The sequence below is a fragment of the Maniola jurtina genome, chromosome 6 (genome assembly GCF_905333055.1).
Source record: "Maniola jurtina chromosome 6, ilManJurt1.1, whole genome shotgun sequence".
NCBI lineage: Eukaryota > Metazoa > Arthropoda > Insecta > Lepidoptera > Nymphalidae > Maniola > Maniola jurtina.
The window spans coordinates 11,866,497-11,884,614 of record NC_060034.1 but is presented as its reverse complement, the minus strand read 5'-3'; the positions used below and the strand labels follow the sequence as shown (position 1 = coordinate 11,884,614).

Here is an 18,118-nt window from a genome sequence, read left to right as displayed (position 1 = left end):
GATTTCACCCCTAACCTACTATTTGACAGATGTCAAATTCAGGATCAACCCGAGTTTCCTCACTCTAGTTCACTCTGCCAGCGCTCCTGACTGCATTGCGAGCGTAATATGCAAAGTTAAACCAGCTGGACTGTATCAAGCTGCCAACTACTATATCCTACCTATACCTAGTGACCTAGTTTCACTGAGATGACTCGTGAGGTAGGGTACGCGTTGCGGGGATATTATAGTTGACTCAAGACTCTCCACGCCGCTGTCGTCCTCCTACAGCTTGCACCCCACCTAACGAGCTGTCTCAGTCAAGCGATAGACCTATAGAAAAATTACTCATGTAGAAATTTTGAATTCTAAAAAATAAAACCAAAGGACCATACATCAGATATTTAATAAACGTACAAATACAAATAATCATTATTATAATAATATGTAAGTATAATATACAACAAATAGCTTATGTTTCCGTTAGAGGATATAATTCATGCTAGGTATTTCATACAAAAACTATCTAAAAAGTTATTTATGTACAAGATTTTTTAAAAAACATTCAGTCTACCTTTAACTATGCGAGTATTTACGTACAACTCGGATGCGGGTGCGCCGTGCGGCTAGTAGGCTCTTTACGCACTGCATCCGTGATCCAATCCGAGTCCAAGAAAAAAATCAGATCTAGAAAACTCGAATAGGGTCCGGATTAGCGGATGGGCGATTGTTGCAAAAAAAAAATCAATCAATTGAATCCAACAAAATATGTACAATCGATTGTCAATTTATTCGTCTTCACAAAACAACAATCGAGTAAAAGATCGACAATCGACTTTTTTTCTAGTTTTCCTAATAGCAAAATAAAGCTGAGCTTAAGTTGTTATCAAAAGAGACTATGCGCCTCTGCTCGACTCCAATTCATAGGGAAGTGCCGGAGCTTATTATGTAAGCGTGCGAGTTGTATGTAAACACTCGGGTGATATTTCATATGTATGTTTGATATATTCGCGACCGAGTCGCTACAGCGCCTGCGAGGTACGTGAACAAGCATCTATTCAGTTCTTACCGAAAAGAATTAAATCTTCCAAGTAGAACACTTATACTGCGACACAGATGAAATGGGGGAAACGCCGCCCGCCTGACACGCAAGTAATACACCTTCATAAGAAATTAAATTAAGACAGGCAGCAATACGACGTTGTTTTGCTGCAGAATGCACCCCTCTTCATCATATTTCAGGTTTAGTCGAAAACTCACTAACACTCAAAACACTTCGCTGTATTCTCAGATTCAAACTGACAATTCTAAATAATATGGAATTATAGTGTAGGGCGCAACTGTATTGTGACGACTAACCGAAGGGGCTCGCCTGTGGTCCAAATGGCGGAGCGCGCCAGCACTAGCTAGCGCTTGGTATACCAAACAACCGTCTCCTCTCTTAGATTCAATGAGTTTAGAGGTATCACCACGCCACCAAGGAACTCTCGCTACAAGGTTCTCTTGTGGAGAGTCATAACTCATAGTTCCACCTAGTTGCTTAGTTTGTTTCCCGAGTTGCTTGGACATTCGCGTAAAACATGTGTGCCAGTCAGTTTGCGTACAATAGTGCACGTATAATGTATACACAAGTTAGGAGATGTGCCTCTGGTTTCGCCGCACTTTAAGCATGGTCAACTATTTGCTCGTACAATAGTAAAATATTAAACTAAGCCACGAAGGCAGCAATACAACGCGTCTCTCATTCGACAATTCTAATACATGAAATTATAGTATAGGGCGCATCCGTATTGCGACCACGACTCAGCGAAGGGGCCCGTCCGTGGTCCAAATGGCGGAGCGCGCCAGCACTAGCTACCGCGGGATGTACTCGAGCGGGTACCACGCAACCGTCTCCTCCCTGAGATTCAGCGAGTTCAGAGGTATCACCACGCCGCCTAGAAACTGGTTCTCTTGTAGCGAGTCGTAGTTCCAGACAGTCGCTTGGAGGCTTCTGTTCTTGACGACTTCGAGCGGAAGGCGGTATTCGAGCATCTCCATGAAAGATGGATGCGAGTTGCGCTTCAGTACGCGCGTTTTTCGCTTCGTCTCTTTGTTCGGGTCTGGGACTAGGTACACCTGAAATTACGAAATTGTAATTACATATTTGTAATTATTAATTCTGGGAAGCATCAATATCATCAATTCATTAGTTCTAGGCAATCATTGACAGATCTAACTGTAGTGATATCCTTTTCTGCAGGGAGCAATATGAAAGGGATAAACATTTTTTTTTAAAAGAAGATTAGCCATGCTAATTCATGACTGATACCCCCCTTTCCTCTCCAATTAAGCGTAAAGCTTGTGGCAGGAGTAGGTACGACTATAGTGCAACGGGTGGGGTTCGAACCACCGACCTTTCGGAATTCAGTCCGCTTATTAACCGTTGAGCTATCGAGGCTTTAACATACATTTAGATCTGCTGTTTTAGTTTGGAGTTTGTATGCAACAAAATTAGGCACAATACCGGTTGCCGACTCTTACCTTGACGTAGGGATTAGGCGGCAGTCCTTGTGAGAGAGGCAAAGACTGCGCGTGCAGAATCAGCACGGACAGCACTCCGCCCGAGTACTGTACTGACAGTTTTAAAGATCCGGAACCGCTGTTCTCTGCTTCGACCGACTCTCCTAGAACGATTAGAATTAAGGTTAGGAATCAAAGTACGCATGCCCATGGATTAAAACCGAAGCACATCAAATTGGACTCAGCTTTATTTTCCTCCGCATACGGTTGATATTGCCAATTTCTAATGATAAGCATATCACATAAGATACAAATTTAAATACACATTAAATTAAAACAGGATATTATCCGTAATTGCCGTTGCTAAAAGACTATAGCTAAAAGATTTGCGACAGTAAATCAACTTTGCAACATTAACGTGTTTGGAAAAACTAGTAATTAAAAAAAATATATACGTGTCCCTTTTACCTTTCCTCAACCTCTGAGGCTCGACGTCTTGCTGGTCCCTCAGCAGCGGATGGAAGAACGTGTAGACGAGGTCGGAGTGCGCGATCTCGTCCGCCAGGCTGAACAGCGACGTGAGGAACGCTTGCACGTCGGTGAACCTCTTCTCAGCGACTTGGCGCACGTTGGAGCGACCCACGTGCAGACCGATGGGTAAACTATAACATTGGAACTGTTAGCTCGATATTACAAGCCTGATCTCTCTCCGGTCGTGTCGGATTTCCGTCCCATCGGGCTCTGAGGTTGAGATTTAGAGACCGCATTTTGACTTTTCTCAAACTTAAGATTGAGTAAAGTGAGACAGATTTATGTGAGAGATATAATATAAATGTCAGTCTCGTTTTAACTCTGTCATATAGTTAAACTATAATATTGGAACTGTTAGCTCGATATTATAGAATGCACAAAACGCACATGCTCACACAGTTTGTGACATCATTCCTCATACGCAATGCTAAGGTTTTGAATACTCTACCGCGATCTGTTACATGCCTCTTAGATATAATCAGGGTATCTTTAAACAAGAGTGAGTAAGCATCTTCTAGGTAAACACGTCCCATCTTAGGCCACATCATCGCTTTCCATCAAGTGCATCTAATGGTCAAGCGTATGCCTATAATGAACTTAAAAAAATAGACAAAGCAATCTCTATCTCTCTCTTCGGCTGTCTGTGGCAATAATGGCGAATGTTTGTAAAATATTCGAAAAATAATTAAAAGCAATATGCAGGTATTATAAAAACCCCCATAACATTAAATCATATTACTTCTAGACATCGTACGACATAATCTTAAACCTAATAATTAAAAATCATTACAATTTGTAATTATGTTAAAAGATATACCAACATTATGAGAATCCAAAATTCTGGTATTAATCGCGACAAATAAGCGATAAATAATTAACGCGATAAGATCACTTATCAGTTACAATATCGACAGGTTATCTTATCTTTGAAACAAGTATCGATTTATTATTGAACTTCAAATAAACAAGACTAAAGTAAATCATGTACAAAATAATTAGACATTTAGAGAATAGCGAGTAGATTTATGTGTACCACAAGCATAACCTGTTTGTTATCATTTGACGCGCTTGAATGGAACTTTTACTGCAAATATACTGTAGTATAATGCTGTAGACATAACTCTTCGATATACAATGAGTCAAGAAAATGTGATAACGTCCTTACTCATACTGTAGTTCATTACCTAAAGTGTCGAGTTTCAGATCGGTCTCTTAGTTTCGCAATCTGCAGTGTTAAGAATTTATACGTGAATTTCGTTCCGGACGGTTATGCAGTGAATTTCATTAGGATAATTCTGTTTTTGTAATCTCACGGACAGTAATAATGCTTCGGTTTCGAGGGTTCAAGGCTTCGGTAAATTTTAAATCGGGGAAAACTAGTGGAATCGAACACTATGATAGATCTTCAGGAATATCTCTCAACGGTGCTTACAGAACAAATAGAGATGAACTATTCGGTATGTAACTGACGAAATTGAATTACTTATATACATTTTTAATGTTTCTATTTTTATTTTCACTGGCTAGAACTTTTTTCAAATTTTTTTCATATCCATACCTTATTCCATACTAAAATATTTCATATCATGTAAACTTGGTTTGTTTTCCCAACAACACAAGTCACAAATAAAAAAAATTAATGGTATGTGCTATTTTGATAACAAGTACAGAAAACCTACGCGTCATATAATTTTCTTCGAAATCGTACTTATCTATAGCGTTATAAATCTGTAACCTGAACACTTGATACAATAATAACAAAAGAATGTCCGTATGATAAAGATTAAATGATTAAGAAAATTTGTAAATTAGTAATGTTACAAGGTTTACAGCGCCAGATTAAATATACATAAATTTTATAGCAATGAGGTAATTCGTATTAATATTATAAATCCAAAAGTGTCTAGTTGTTACTACTTTGCGCTTTAACCATTCACACGATTTCAACTATGGGCAGTTCATAGAGAAAGCATTGCCGTTTATAAACATTTTCAATACATTTTTACAGGGAGCGACCTATATTTGGAAACGCCGAAGAAAATAACGCCCTCCATGGTAAAGTTACCTATGAAACAATCTGCACAGTTCATAAACCAATCAAAAAGCACAAACAATTTAACAAAACCTTCAAACGAAACAATAAACACAAGGAAAAGCGCACCAGATATCCCGCAAGCAATTAATCAACAAGCAAAAATTAATGTTAAAGAACAAAAGAAGTTAGAAAAACAGCGTCTCGCCGAGCAGAAAAAACAGGAGAAACTTGCAGCGAAAGAGAAACAACGAGAAGAGAAATTGAGAAAAGAGAGGGAGAAACTTATTGTGCAACAAACTAGAGCAGCACAACAACAACCAAGGAAAGAAGAGCAAAAGAAAACGAAAAAACGGACTGCCCCTCAACCTCAGCCAATACAACAATCTACTTCGTCTATCTCCCGTCAAAGACAGCAACATTCGACAAACACCTTAGAGAGTTCGATAAGCAAAAGTAACGGCCCACCCCCTTATTCACCAGATCCCGAAGTCACACCAAACACAATTGATGGAACCGGAAACACCAGCTTTGCCAAGCCAGTGGAAGATATCGACAGCTGGGACTTGATATCCCAGCATCGCCAACAGATGACCAGACAAGCGGGTGTTGCCAAGAGTGCCCCCAAACAGAAGCATTTAGATTTGCATTACAATGGACCTTTGATGAGCAATGAAAAAGAAAATAGCGACGCTTAGGGCTTGAGTGCATGAACCTGACGTAATCTTTCATACAGAACCATATACAAACATATTCTAGACGTGTTGGAGTTTTCATCGCCCTTTTTAAAAGTAGGGTTTCCTTGGCGCGTATGTAAAATGCAGCGTATACACGTACGCAAGAATGACTAAGTGGAAACCATTGAAATACCTAATAAATGTATCTTAATTGTTATTCTTGTTTTTTTTTTGTGATTGAGCTAAATAAACTTTTATTTATTGATTTATTTATTTAAATATGTGCCGGGTTGTTTGGTCTACTTCATACTATGAGTACATGCAAGGAACCCCTACCTTTAGACATCCAAAATGTGCGTTCATACGCACCAATGAAATATTTACCTCAAGCTTTTAGATACCTTGGCTTAAGTTCATCAGCAAGGTTTTATACAATAAAATACATAGTAATATTGGTTATGGTGTAATTATTATAAATAAAGCAATTAATGAGATAAACTACATACATTATCAACTTGATCTTATCGATTTACTAGAAACTGGCTGCTCGCGTAATGATTATGATCTTACAAGAAGATATCAAATTAAGTCATTGAAACAGTAGCTATCTTCGATAATAATAGTCCTTAAAAAAGATTAAATTTTTTGCAATGTAAGATGCAAAAAATGCAATTTCTTTTTCGGTAACTACTCAAACTGAGCTTTATTTACTTTGCCATAACAGTGGCGAAGCAAAAGCAAAGCGGGCGTTCGCCAATTCAGTGACTTCTATGTTTTGTTTTCATTATATCAATTTCAACCGTGTATCAAAGTAAATAAAGCTGAGTTTAAGTTGATAACATCAAAAAAGACTTTCCGCTTCGGTTCTACTACACTGTGGGAATCCGTTGCAGACTACTTGGCATCCACACATCATATCAGAAAAATCTTCTGAAGATACCTGACGTCCTGGGAAGTCGGGTTATATAGGATACTAAGACCCCCTAGGCGCTTATTGGGAGGCCTCAAGATCTCTCATGAACACATTGGTGCATAAAAATATTCTTACCTATGAACCTTCGCCAAAGGGAAGTGCAGGCAGATCTTCTGGTAGAGCTCCGTGAAATGTTTGTACGAGCGGTACAGCACGGCCGGCGTGGCCTGCCCCTGCCTGTAAACTCGCAGCGCGTATACGTAGTGCTTTTCTGGGTCGTAGCGTTTTTCGTAGCTCAAACATTCCACCCGAACCAGCCGACCTTCTTGCGCCATACTGTAGGTTTTAATAAAACATTTGGTGATTTTTTCTTAAACCCACGACGAGTAGCTTTTCGATGATAAACTATTATGGAAATTTCCAAGAATATACTGAGGTAATAAACTGTAGCTATTAAATGTAAGAATAGATCCAGCAATTGAGGAAAAATTTTCTAACCATATTTAGAAAATCCATAAAATATGTCTCTGCAAAGACTTCTTTAAAATTGGCTCAGCAGTTATTTGAAAACTTCTAGCAGACACAATACGCCAAACGCATGCGTAGCTTGCCACGAGTCGTGAGTAAATAAATCAGTATTTAATAAATCAAATGACTTTATGATACAATACCAAAATTTGCATACCAATGAAGTTAAATTATGGACTCTAAAATTAAAATTCTTTGGATTTTCATTTCTTACTATTCAAATTAGGCACAGAAGTTTAAAAACCTCATTTGATAGTAGTGAGTGTAACTTTCTTACGTGTAAGTCCGTGGCATGAAGGAAAGCAGTTCAGACGAGCTGCTGCTCTGGTCGCCGCTCGCTCTCATCTGCGCCAGATTGTGCAGGAAGAAGTTAATGGGCGTGAATCTACAAAAGAAAGATAATTGTAAGTGTCGGTATACAACAAACTGCCAGAGTTGCTGAGCAGAAAGCTGAAAAAGTTTTGGACGGTGAGAATTTTTTCACAGCTAAATTAATTTCAAATATCATCCTAATCCAAACTATACTAGTTGTAAATAGTATGCAATAATCAAATGCAAGATAAAACAGACTGATCTTACTGGTTCAGAAAGCTACGAGGGGTGGCTGAAAAGTTCTGAGCCTAAGGCACTTGCATTCGTGCTAATTACTCATCCGGCGGGTCACTAGTTGAGCGACATCTACCCACTATATAAGAAAAGTTTCATGTCATTAGCTTCATTAAGCTTTGAGTAATTGAACCGTGAACATCAACATGTCTGAGTCATCGCTGCAGTTAACGAAATTGGAACATCGCGCCGTCATAAAATTCCTCGTAAAAAAGGGGAAAACAGCAAAAGAAATTTTTGAAGAAATGTCTAGTGTATACGGAGAATCTGGACCGTCGTCAGCCACGGTTAAACGATGGACACGCCTATTCCAACAAGGCCGAGAGACTCTGGAAGACGACCCCCGCTCGGGCCGGCCGAACACCGCAGTCACTGATGAAAACATCGAAAAAGTAAAAAAAATTGTACTGGACGATCGGCGAGTAAAATTGTGGCAGATAGCAGAAGAGCTGAGCATCAGTAAGGAACGAGTTGGAGACATTATGCATAATCATTTGCATATGAATAAAGTCAGTGCGCGTTGGGTGCCTAAAATGCTCACGCCACTGGACAAGCAGCGACGAGTTGAAACTTCCGAAGAATTTATAGACCTGTGCAAGGACAATTTGGAGGAAATTTGCACTCGTATTGTCACCGTTGATGAAACGTGGATCCGACAATACGACCCGGAGTCGAAACAAGAGTCAATGCAATGGATAGAGAAGGGGGAAAAGCCGCCGAAGAAGTTCAAGGTGGAAAAATCGGCTTCCAAACTCATGGCCACCATTTTTTGGGATTGCGAAGGAGTTTTACTCATAGATTACCTCCAAAAAAAAACTACGATGAATGCAGAGTATTATGCAGGGCTTTTGAAAAAAGTTCGCGAAGCCATTGTTGAAAAAAGAAGAGGCAAAATCAGCAAAGGAATTTTGTTTCTGCAAGACAATGCGCCGGTTCACACAGCGCGCATTGCGAGGCAAGCCTTGCGAGAAACTGGATTCGATGAAGTGAACCACCCTCCCTATAGTCCAGATCTGGCCCCTAGCAACTATTTTCTATTTAAAAATTTGAAAAAGGACCTTCGGGGACGAAGATTTGGAGATGATGAAGAGATGAAGGCGGCCGTAAATGAACATTTTCAAGCTAAAGACGCGGCTTATTTTTTTTCAGGGATACAAGCCCTCTATAAAAGATGTCAAAAGTGCATTGAAGTCCATGGGGACTATATTGAAAAATAAATTTTATTTAGATTTTTATCTAGACTTTTAATGCCCTAGGCTCAGAACTTTTCAGCCACCCCTCGTATGGTGCAGAAGGTTTAAATAAATGGCGACTTTTGTCACGATGGAATAAAGTGCGATTTTAGCTCGACAACTGTCACTCCGGTCGAAAGTTTAACAAACATCTCTCTTTTTTTTTCTCTCTCTCGTCTGGCTTTTACAATGATTAGCCAATGTCAAGTTTGTAGTTATTTGTAACAAGTTAGCTAAATTATACAAGTATGGACCCCGTCTGTGCCGGCGCTCGCCGACGTACGCACGGCACCCCCTTAGAGCGTTTTCCAGTCAGTTTTAACAAAAAAAAACACTCCAAAAAGTCACAACACGCGCGCCAGCAAACGCCACCACAGACACAAAGTCCCAAACATCTCTTTCTATCGCGAAAACTTTTATGTCTTATATCTCTCTCGGGAGCCTCTGACGGCTTGAGCCGCATCTCAGGACACGTGAACCCGGCTTGGTGGCAGCTTTAATTTTTTATGAATGAACAGACACTCACTTGCTCTTGAGCGAGGAGTTGATGAGCTGCGCGAAGGCCGCAGCCGCTTCTGCATTGGAGGCGGCGGGCAGCAGCGCGGCGCGCACGTAGCCCACCGCCGCGCTCGACACGCCCGTCACCCCCGACATCGCCATCTAACACCCACCACCATCAATATTAAAATCAGAATCAACATCACCTCAAGGAATGTTGAATCAATTAGAATATGATCGATATTGAAGAAATAATAAATCGATAATTGGCTTACTTTTAGATTTAGAACAATATAAAATAGACTATTTAGCGTTGTATGTTTATATGAAAAAACGTTTGTAAAGCAGTTCGGAATTATTAGCGAACTCTCCAAAAACTCAAAATTCTTCAAATTTTGTTAAAAATTCTGTGTATATCTTGTGTAATTGTATATTTTATTTAGGTATAGTATTGCTATGTACACCTATTAGGGGTTGATTAGGATCTTTTGTTTTTATGTTTGGACCATTTTTAGTTACAACCTGTTTTGTGTACCTTTAAATAAATAAATAAATAAATAAAACTACAAGTTGTTTAGTAAAGCAATGCAGATACTCAAAACAAAACTGACTCTGTTTTTATTAAAGACAAATCGTCATCGTTTTCCGCAAGTAAAATTGTGAAAAGGATAGTACAGTCGAAGAAACCAATCTATGAACAGAATCGCCAACTCACCAAAGCGAACAAGTCCAGTATGTGATCGTGATGCGCCCGTACTATGTTGAAGGCCATACAGCAAAGCTCCACAAAGTGCTGGAAGCGCTGCGTGGGGCGATCACCGCCGTTGATGACGTACACCATGTCGTTAGTTAGCACGAACGGCGCACGGTCTCTAGGGATAGACACCTTTATTGATAACCTAACACTCAACAAATATTTCACGCTCACACGGGTAAGGATAAACGCACACACGCACGTATATACGCACCCACCTACATTACATACATACACTCATGGTAAGAACGCCTTGATTCTTGGACAGAATTAAAATACAAAGTATACACCTGTACAAAGTTAATCTTCTAGCCCAACGTATCTCAAGTAACCTAGTCATTGCTTTCTATCAAACATGATTCTAGACTAATTTGGATAAACCAGTGTCACTGACCTCTTAAAGTTGCCAAACATCTGCGCGTCGCCCAGGAACTTGCCGAAGTCGATGTGGAAGAGGTGGCCGGACGTCTTCAGCATGATGTTGTCGTTGTGGCGGTCGCAGATGCCCAGCAGGTAGGTCGCCACGCTGTAGCCCGCGCACGACGCTGCATAAAATCATCATTTTTTTCAAGCAAAACTTCTTTAGGCCTTATTTACACGAGAGCTTTTAAACGTCCGTTAAAAAAAGCGTCGTTAAGAGGCTCAGTGGCTCGATTGCGGTAGAATGACAGCTACAAAGCCACGATAGCAATCACCTCTGATTGGTTGAAACTCGCTCAGTCATGGCTACAATGCATTGCAACAAGAAACCATAAATTCAGCCAATCACAACAATTAAGATTGTAGTAATATTGAACAAGGTTCTCCGCAATCGACCAGCTGGTCTTTTTAGGATGAAAGTAATGCCAACGTTACTTCCAACCGCATTTAAAATGGCCGCCAATCAGAACAGCTGTCTTGAGACGACCATCTTTTAAAGTACCAAGTAGTGCCCATAGATTAAAAATTAAAAAGTTTCAACTACTAAATGAACGATGCGCTATCACATAAGTAACAAACAGAAAAGACAGACTTTATATAAGAAGTTTTTGCTTACGCGTCTAAAGGGCGATCTTTCGATCCTCAAATAACTTTACACTAGGGTATAAAGACGTTTTGACAATTTGTATAGGAAAACTGTCAAGCCATCAAATTCATTCATCAGTTAACGTTTATTTAGCACTTGAAAAAACAGCCATGTTGTGAAAAAGAAAATATGAAGTAAAGCACTTTACCTGTAAAATTATCCCTTGCCCGCTGGTACTCCAGTTCGGAGGGGTTGTGTTTGGCCAGCCACTCCGCTATGGGCTTGTCTTTGAATGATCCCGTCAAGCCCCACTCGGTTTGTATGGCGCGCAGGGTCTCTGCCTCAGGAACGATTTCTATCATACCCCTCTTCCGACTAGTAGGTAGTGCTTGGAATGTGACTATTCTCAGATCTAATCCAGCTTTCAACCACAAAGTGTCCATTACTTTGATCACTTGCAGTACTAACGAATCTTGTCTTAAATCATCACCAACCTATGGGGAATTTATCACATATGTTAAAGTCTTTCTAACCCTTAAAATATATAATTGAAGGTTGAATTCAAGCTTTAGGCCCCTAATATGTATCATTACTGGTATTACAAATGTGAAAGTGTGCTTGTTTGTTGGTTTATCCTTTAATCACGTCACAACAAAGCAACCAATCGGCGCGACTCTTTGCATGGGTACAGTTAAAGATCTGGAAAGTTACATAGGCTACTTTTTATTCGTGATACTCAAAAAGTTCCCACGGGAATACTAAAAACTTAAATCGACACGGACGAAGTCACGGGCATCAGCTAGTAACGTACAACATTATGTTGTATATTAAAAATCCTAAAGAGAATCTGTATGTTTGTTTATTAGTAACTTTATTACGCTTCAACTACTTAACCAATTTCATAAGATACTCTGGGAAAATTAATAGCTCCCACGAGTTTTTAAAAAAAATTTAAAGATCTTCATCGACGCAGACGAAGTTGCGGGTAAAGCTAGTTTCTTATAAAAATATTTTACCTTAAACATAGCGGGAATAACAGCACAGTCGATGCCAATAAAGTTGATTTTCAACGGGAGTGTGTTTGAGGAGAAGTATGAGCAAGACCTAAAAAGAAAAAAACAATTAGTTTCAATTGTGCAGTTGACAAATTTTATTTTACAGTAAAATCGTTTATTGATGACAACAATAGATTTTTGTGACATTAGATAATTAGAGATTTTTTTCTCTCTCTCGTCTGGCTTTACAAAGATTAGCCAATGTCAAATTTGTAGTTATTTGTAACAAGTTAGTTAAACTATACAAGTATGGACCCCGTCTGTGCCGGTGCTCGCCGACACACGCACGGCCCCCCTTTTAGAGCGCTTTCCAGTCAGTTTTAACAAAAAAAACACTCCTAAAAGCCAGAGCACGCCCGCCAGCTAATGCCAACACAGACGAAGTCCTAATTAGAGATTAGACATTAGTAACGCTTGAGTACAATCTCAACATCTCACTTGTCCAAGTATTCAAAAAACTAGCTTACATCAAAATTACGATACGTAATTACGATAAGTACGATCACTGCGATGTGCGTTTGTAAAATGTGTCTCGACGCTTAGCTATGTTGCTTGGGAACATATTAGTTTATAGTGGTGGATGCCACCGGGATAATCTAACTTAAGGTATAGTGATGTGACACAACTTTTTACGACCGGGCAACTTCTCGCCTCGTAGCGCTTTCTTTGCACAAAACATCGATACTCACTTGACATCGATGTCGTGCACGTATCGATGCAGCGCGAACGGCAGCGCAGCTGGCTCTTGGCGCAGCAGGCCGGAGAGCTTCTCGCCCCCAACGTACAGCGCGCGCTGACGTAGCGCCTCCTTTGCGCATTTGACCGACATCGCTACGTCTGCTACCGTCTAAAATAAAGTTTGTGTATTTTTTCACATAGATCAAGCATCATCCTAATCCTAATCCTACTAATATTATAAATGTGAAAGTGTGGATGTTTGGATGTTTGTTACTCAATCACGCAATCACTACTGGACGGATCTGGTTGAAATTTGGAATGGAGATAGATTATATCCTGGATTAACACATAGCTGGCATTTTATCCCGGAAAATCAATGAGTTCCCACGGAATTTTTAAAAACCTCTATCCACAGGAACGAAGTCGCGGGCATCAGATAGTAGATCATAGATATGGAACAAACTATAACATAACTTTACAATGTATTTTTTCTAGTTTAGAAAACTTTAGTCTAACTTAGTCTAGTAGGTCTAATGCTAATGTTAATGTAACCTTAAAATAATACCTTAACAAGCAGTTGTTGCCTAAGCAAAGTCTTGGTTAAGTTCTCTCCACAGATGGCCAGTAGCGCCCGTAGGAGCAATCTATACCGCCACGTCGCAGTCATAGTAGCGTCCACTTCTAGATTTTCACCCGCGTTCTCTTCTAAACTTATGCCCAGAAATTCTTGATTTGGTGCCTGGAAAATACATTTTTTTTTAAATACGAGGATAGAAAATAAAATAACTAGTTTAAATGTTGAAAATAAGGAGAGTTATTTTTTTACCTGTGGTACGTTTGGCAGGGAATGGACTAGAAGCCAAAACATTTTGTGTGCCACGGCGGGGGCTGATAATGCTCGCGATAATAACACCTCTAAAAAGAAAACATCACTATATAATACCAAAATGGGCCAATACCAAATACACTATATAATACCAAATGGCTTATTGGGTTATACACAAATCTTAGCGCTAAAGAGAGCTGTCAAACATTTTCTTAGTACCATCCTTTTCATAAAGTTCACTGTGAAAAAGGATGGCAATACTTTTATTCCTGCCAATTTAGTTCAGAAATTTCGCCAATGCTGTCCCATTAATATAATAATGATCGAAAATTATTAGAGGCAGAAACTTGTATCGGGCGAATAAATGTGTTGTAAATAGAGTAAATTGACGAAGTCTCTTAAATATTTTATAAGTGTGAATAATTGTAACTATTCTACTCCCTCTCTCTCTATTCTATTCTATTGTAGACTACGGTCTATTTGGCCTGCAAATAGCCAACACCAATCTCAGTTTTTACTTAGTGCTTTAGTCTACAAAATTTGGTGTAAAATGTTGTGCGGCCACATGTGCGAGTGTGTGTGTGTGCATGTAATAACTGACAGATAGAGAACTAATGTATTGATGAAAATAACGAACAAATCTGCTGAGATGTTCTTGAAAAATATTACATCTAAGAAGCAGACTTCACTTTGCGGAAGTTATACATAGTATGCAAGGAACAATAAGCTTATAGCGAATAACTCTTATATTTTCCCTGTGAAAAGTTCGAAAGAAAAAGATGACAAACACTAATGTTTTAACTAGCCTTAGCCTTACCTGCGAGCGGACTAGCTTCATACGTCTCATACCGCAACGCTTGCGCGAGCTGCGGCAGCACTCGGATCAGCTCGTCGTCAGACATTCCGTTCACGAGTGCCGCTGCCATTTTTCTGATTGCCGCATCTGGGAAACTATTGAAAATTATCGATGTTTTTATCTATTCACCAACCACTATATTGGTAAGCGCAAAATTACTATTTTCTACATGGTATTTCTTTATCCTTTAATAGACCTCGCACCAGAAAGGACAGCGTTGGAAGACTCCCCACTAGGTGGACAGATGACTTCAAACGAGTCTCACAGGGAGCCACTGGAGTCATACTTGTAGTTCAAATAGTGCAAGGCCGTGGCATATAGAAATTCCTACAAGAGACCGATGTCCAGCAGTGGACGTCCATCGGTTAGTAATGATAATGATGATTTCTTTATTTACTAACAAGTATAAATTAATTAAAAATTTTAATCACCCCCGACAAATCAAGGTTACCAAAATATTGCATTGTAGTCAGGATCCAGTCTATTAGACAAGTGGTAGGAATATAAAGAACTGGATGACTGAGACCTCTATACCTGATGAGAAAACATATGATAACAGAACAAACACCTTGAACAGATTTTTATCAAACATTGCTAAGAATCATCTCGATTAAACATGCTTTCGAATAAATGAAACTGCATTCAAATCTGTCCATTTGTTTGAGCACTACAATTTTACAGACAGACACAGATACTCACGTTAAACATAACAATATAACATACCTGTTTCCGTTGGGGGTTGAAAAAAGTACCAGAGAAGCCGAAGTTAAATGGATATATGTAGGCTGTGAAAGGTACCCCGCCGCACTATATGTGGAAATGTAAAAAGCGACCGTCCATCTCAGCCAGTTCTCCCCGTAAACCTGTAATGCTGGACTTGTACAGGGATGCTGCCAGCGGCAAGACACCAGTTTATTTGCCTAGGCTTCACTCGTTATATCGATAGATCTGTTGAGTAATTACCAGGGTAGCAGCAGATGCATGGAGTTGAGCGGTGAAGGCTTCTCCCACAGTTGTATGAGCGACACAAGTTGCGCGCGCTGCTCGCCGCACCAGTTGGTCGCCGCGAGCAAAACCAGCGGCAAGGCACCTGGTAGCTGCACCAGATACTGACGCTTCTCCCATAGAATCTGTCGACCGTTGTACAGATATGTTTATAGTGCCACAACTTATCCGCGGCTCGATTGCGGTAGAACGACAGCTACAATGTCACGATCGCAATCACCTCTGATTGGTTGACGCTCACTCACTATTGGCTACAATACATTGTTGCAACAAGAAGAGCACGAATTCAGCCAATCACAACAATTGCGATTGTAATATTGATTGATGCAGGTTTTTCGGAATCAACCTGCAGGTGCGCAAAGTTGGAACTATAGTGCCCGCATCAGGCGCCATTTCAAAATCTTTTACAAGTACTTTTAATCGTCAAATGCATCTACCATGGTTCGGAATGCCTTATTATTATGCCATGTATAAAAGTCTAAGTCTCACCTCTCTACCTTCAGTAGGCATCCTCTGGTAGGCGCCCTGCTCGATCAGATGCAACAACTGCGACTGCGTGTGTCCGTCCAGCGAGTCGAACTTGGGCAAATCCTCCAGAGATAACGATTTCCCTTTCTCTTCTTCATCGTCCGTCCATTTGACGCCCGTCCGCGTATATATGGGGATTTCTGTGTGGACAATGAAACTTCAAAGATGTTTTTGAACTAAGTTTTTTCCATGTAACTATTACGCCTCGTTGAATCTTGGTAACAAATATCATTGTATAGCAATTCATTTTTGTTTCAATTAAAGAGCACCTTAGATGTAAAATTGCCTACTTTAAAATTGTAGCTAAATAGTATATTTCATTACAAGTGCGGAAAGGCTGTCATTGCAAAGAGTTCCGACAAATGTCTACCCGAGCCGAGGCGTAGCTGAAGGCGAGGGTTGACAGTCGGAACGAGTTGCAATGACGGTTCCGCACGTGTACTGAACGACTATTTTTAATACAGTTGCGAAAAAATGAAGCAATTTAATAAAATAATAAAAACACAATAAACTCAACTAACTTAATTTAATTTAATTTAAAACAACTTTATTGTTAATAGATATAAAAAACTAGGGTCGAAATTACTCATTTTAGGCAACCAACAACTAAACTCGCAAAGAAAATTTCTGAAAAATGGCGCCAACCGTAGAATATAAGCAGAGGTTTTTTTTCTTCACCCATTCTGGTAGGCAAAGGGAACTATGCCATACAGCCAAGTCTTCAGTAGAAGTTTTTTAGTGATATGAAATGAAAATGAAATTTAATGAGATGAAATGAAATGAAACCTAACCAAACTCATTCAATCAAATCATTAAATCTGATATTGAAACAAATTAGTAGCTTCTTATTAGAAATACGTATTTGCATGAATCATAAAAACTTCTATGAATTTTTTTAGTAAAAACTTCATGGTTGGTTTTTCTTTTTAATATTTTGACAGTTGGGAAAGAAAAAGCACGAGTGCGGGAAAGGTAAAGAAAAAGCACGAGTATGTAATAGCCCACATCCCGAACGCTATACGTCCCTGCAATACGCCACTTTTTGAGCAACTGTATTAAAAAATGACTTTAAAAACTAGTCCATTAATGAACAAGATGTTCTATTTAAATGACCAAACTCACGTCGAGTTTAAGCCTGCTCTCAGTTTGACCACAGAATACATAATTGTACCTAATAGGTACAGGAAACTCTCTTCGCAAAGACGATTCTTGTTATTACGCAATAAAGTGTAATTCAGCTCGCAGCAGGACTGCAGTCTAAAGTTTAACAAACACCTCTCCTCTTATCTCTCCTCTCTCTCTCAGTTTTTCTTCGAAACCGATGGGATCGGCACTGGCAGCCGACGGCTCGCACCGCGTGACGTATGTAGCTTGAGTTACGTGACCAAGTGAGCCCATCCTGGTTTGCCACGCAGCCTAGATGCAGCCGCTATACAAACACGCTAAGCTAGAGGAAATGTCACAGATAGTAATGATAATAGTACACTCACCAATATTAACTAGGGGATATGGCGGCGGCGGCGTATGCAGCGGGTGCGGCGCGGGCCCGATGCGCCGGTCGCAGCACGCGGGCCACAGCGGCAGCACGTAGTGGCCCGACGCTAGCATTCTGATACAAGTAAACCATACTTTATACGTACGTCGTGTGCGACCGAGAGAGATATACATTTCTATCATTGACCTCTACTAATACAAGCACACTGGATCTGCAAATGCCAACTGATTTGCAGCGACTTGATTTTCGAAATTTCAGTACTGACATGGTGAACGTCTTGTGAGCGTACATGGAACTAAATGTTTGATGAAACTAAATGAGTGATGACTGAGACATTTGTCAACTTAGTGTCAATTTTAATTCCCAGTACGCTCGGTGATACGCTTCGAATCGGCACAAAAGTAACTCTCATTTTGT

The 18,118-nt window shown here is 39.9% G+C and overlaps 2 protein-coding genes across 3 annotated transcripts in view; one reads left to right on the top strand and one right to left on the bottom strand.

The window, feature by feature from the left end:
• Positions 1-1,443: 1,443 nt before the first annotated feature.
• LOC123866409 (phosphatidylinositol 4-phosphate 3-kinase C2 domain-containing subunit alpha) overlaps positions 1,444-18,118 on the bottom strand; it is a 30,637-nt gene continuing 13,962 nt past the window's right edge. For both annotated transcript variants that reach the window (XM_045907960.1, XM_045907961.1), the window contains exons 15-31: positions 17,697-17,815; positions 16,168-16,346; positions 15,637-15,803; positions 14,635-14,768; positions 13,818-13,906; positions 13,557-13,730; positions 13,003-13,160; positions 12,275-12,362; positions 11,467-11,752; positions 10,647-10,797; positions 10,214-10,370; positions 9,527-9,660; positions 7,440-7,547; positions 6,770-6,970; positions 2,950-3,143; positions 2,503-2,645; positions 1,444-2,097 (exon numbers count right to left, since the gene is read on the bottom strand). In XM_045907960.1, coding sequence (XP_045763916.1) covers positions 1,834-2,097; positions 2,503-2,645; positions 2,950-3,143; positions 6,770-6,970; positions 7,440-7,547; positions 9,527-9,660; positions 10,214-10,370; positions 10,647-10,797; positions 11,467-11,752; positions 12,275-12,362; positions 13,003-13,160; positions 13,557-13,730; positions 13,818-13,906; positions 14,635-14,768; positions 15,637-15,803; positions 16,168-16,346; positions 17,697-17,815 — 2,746 coding nt within the window. In that variant the 3' untranslated portion in view covers positions 1,444-1,833. The remainder of the gene's footprint in view (positions 2,098-2,502; positions 2,646-2,949; positions 3,144-6,769; positions 6,971-7,439; positions 7,548-9,526; positions 9,661-10,213; positions 10,371-10,646; positions 10,798-11,466; positions 11,753-12,274; positions 12,363-13,002; positions 13,161-13,556; positions 13,731-13,817; positions 13,907-14,634; positions 14,769-15,636; positions 15,804-16,167; positions 16,347-17,696; positions 17,816-18,118) is intronic.
• On the top strand, positions 3,804-5,913 carry LOC123866440 (glutamic acid-rich protein-like). Its single transcript, XM_045908013.1, has 2 exons — positions 3,804-4,469; positions 5,021-5,913. Exons 1-2 carry the CDS (start codon positions 4,337-4,339, stop codon positions 5,740-5,742), a joined length of 855 nt encoding a protein of 284 aa, XP_045763969.1. The 5' UTR covers positions 3,804-4,336; the 3' UTR covers positions 5,743-5,913.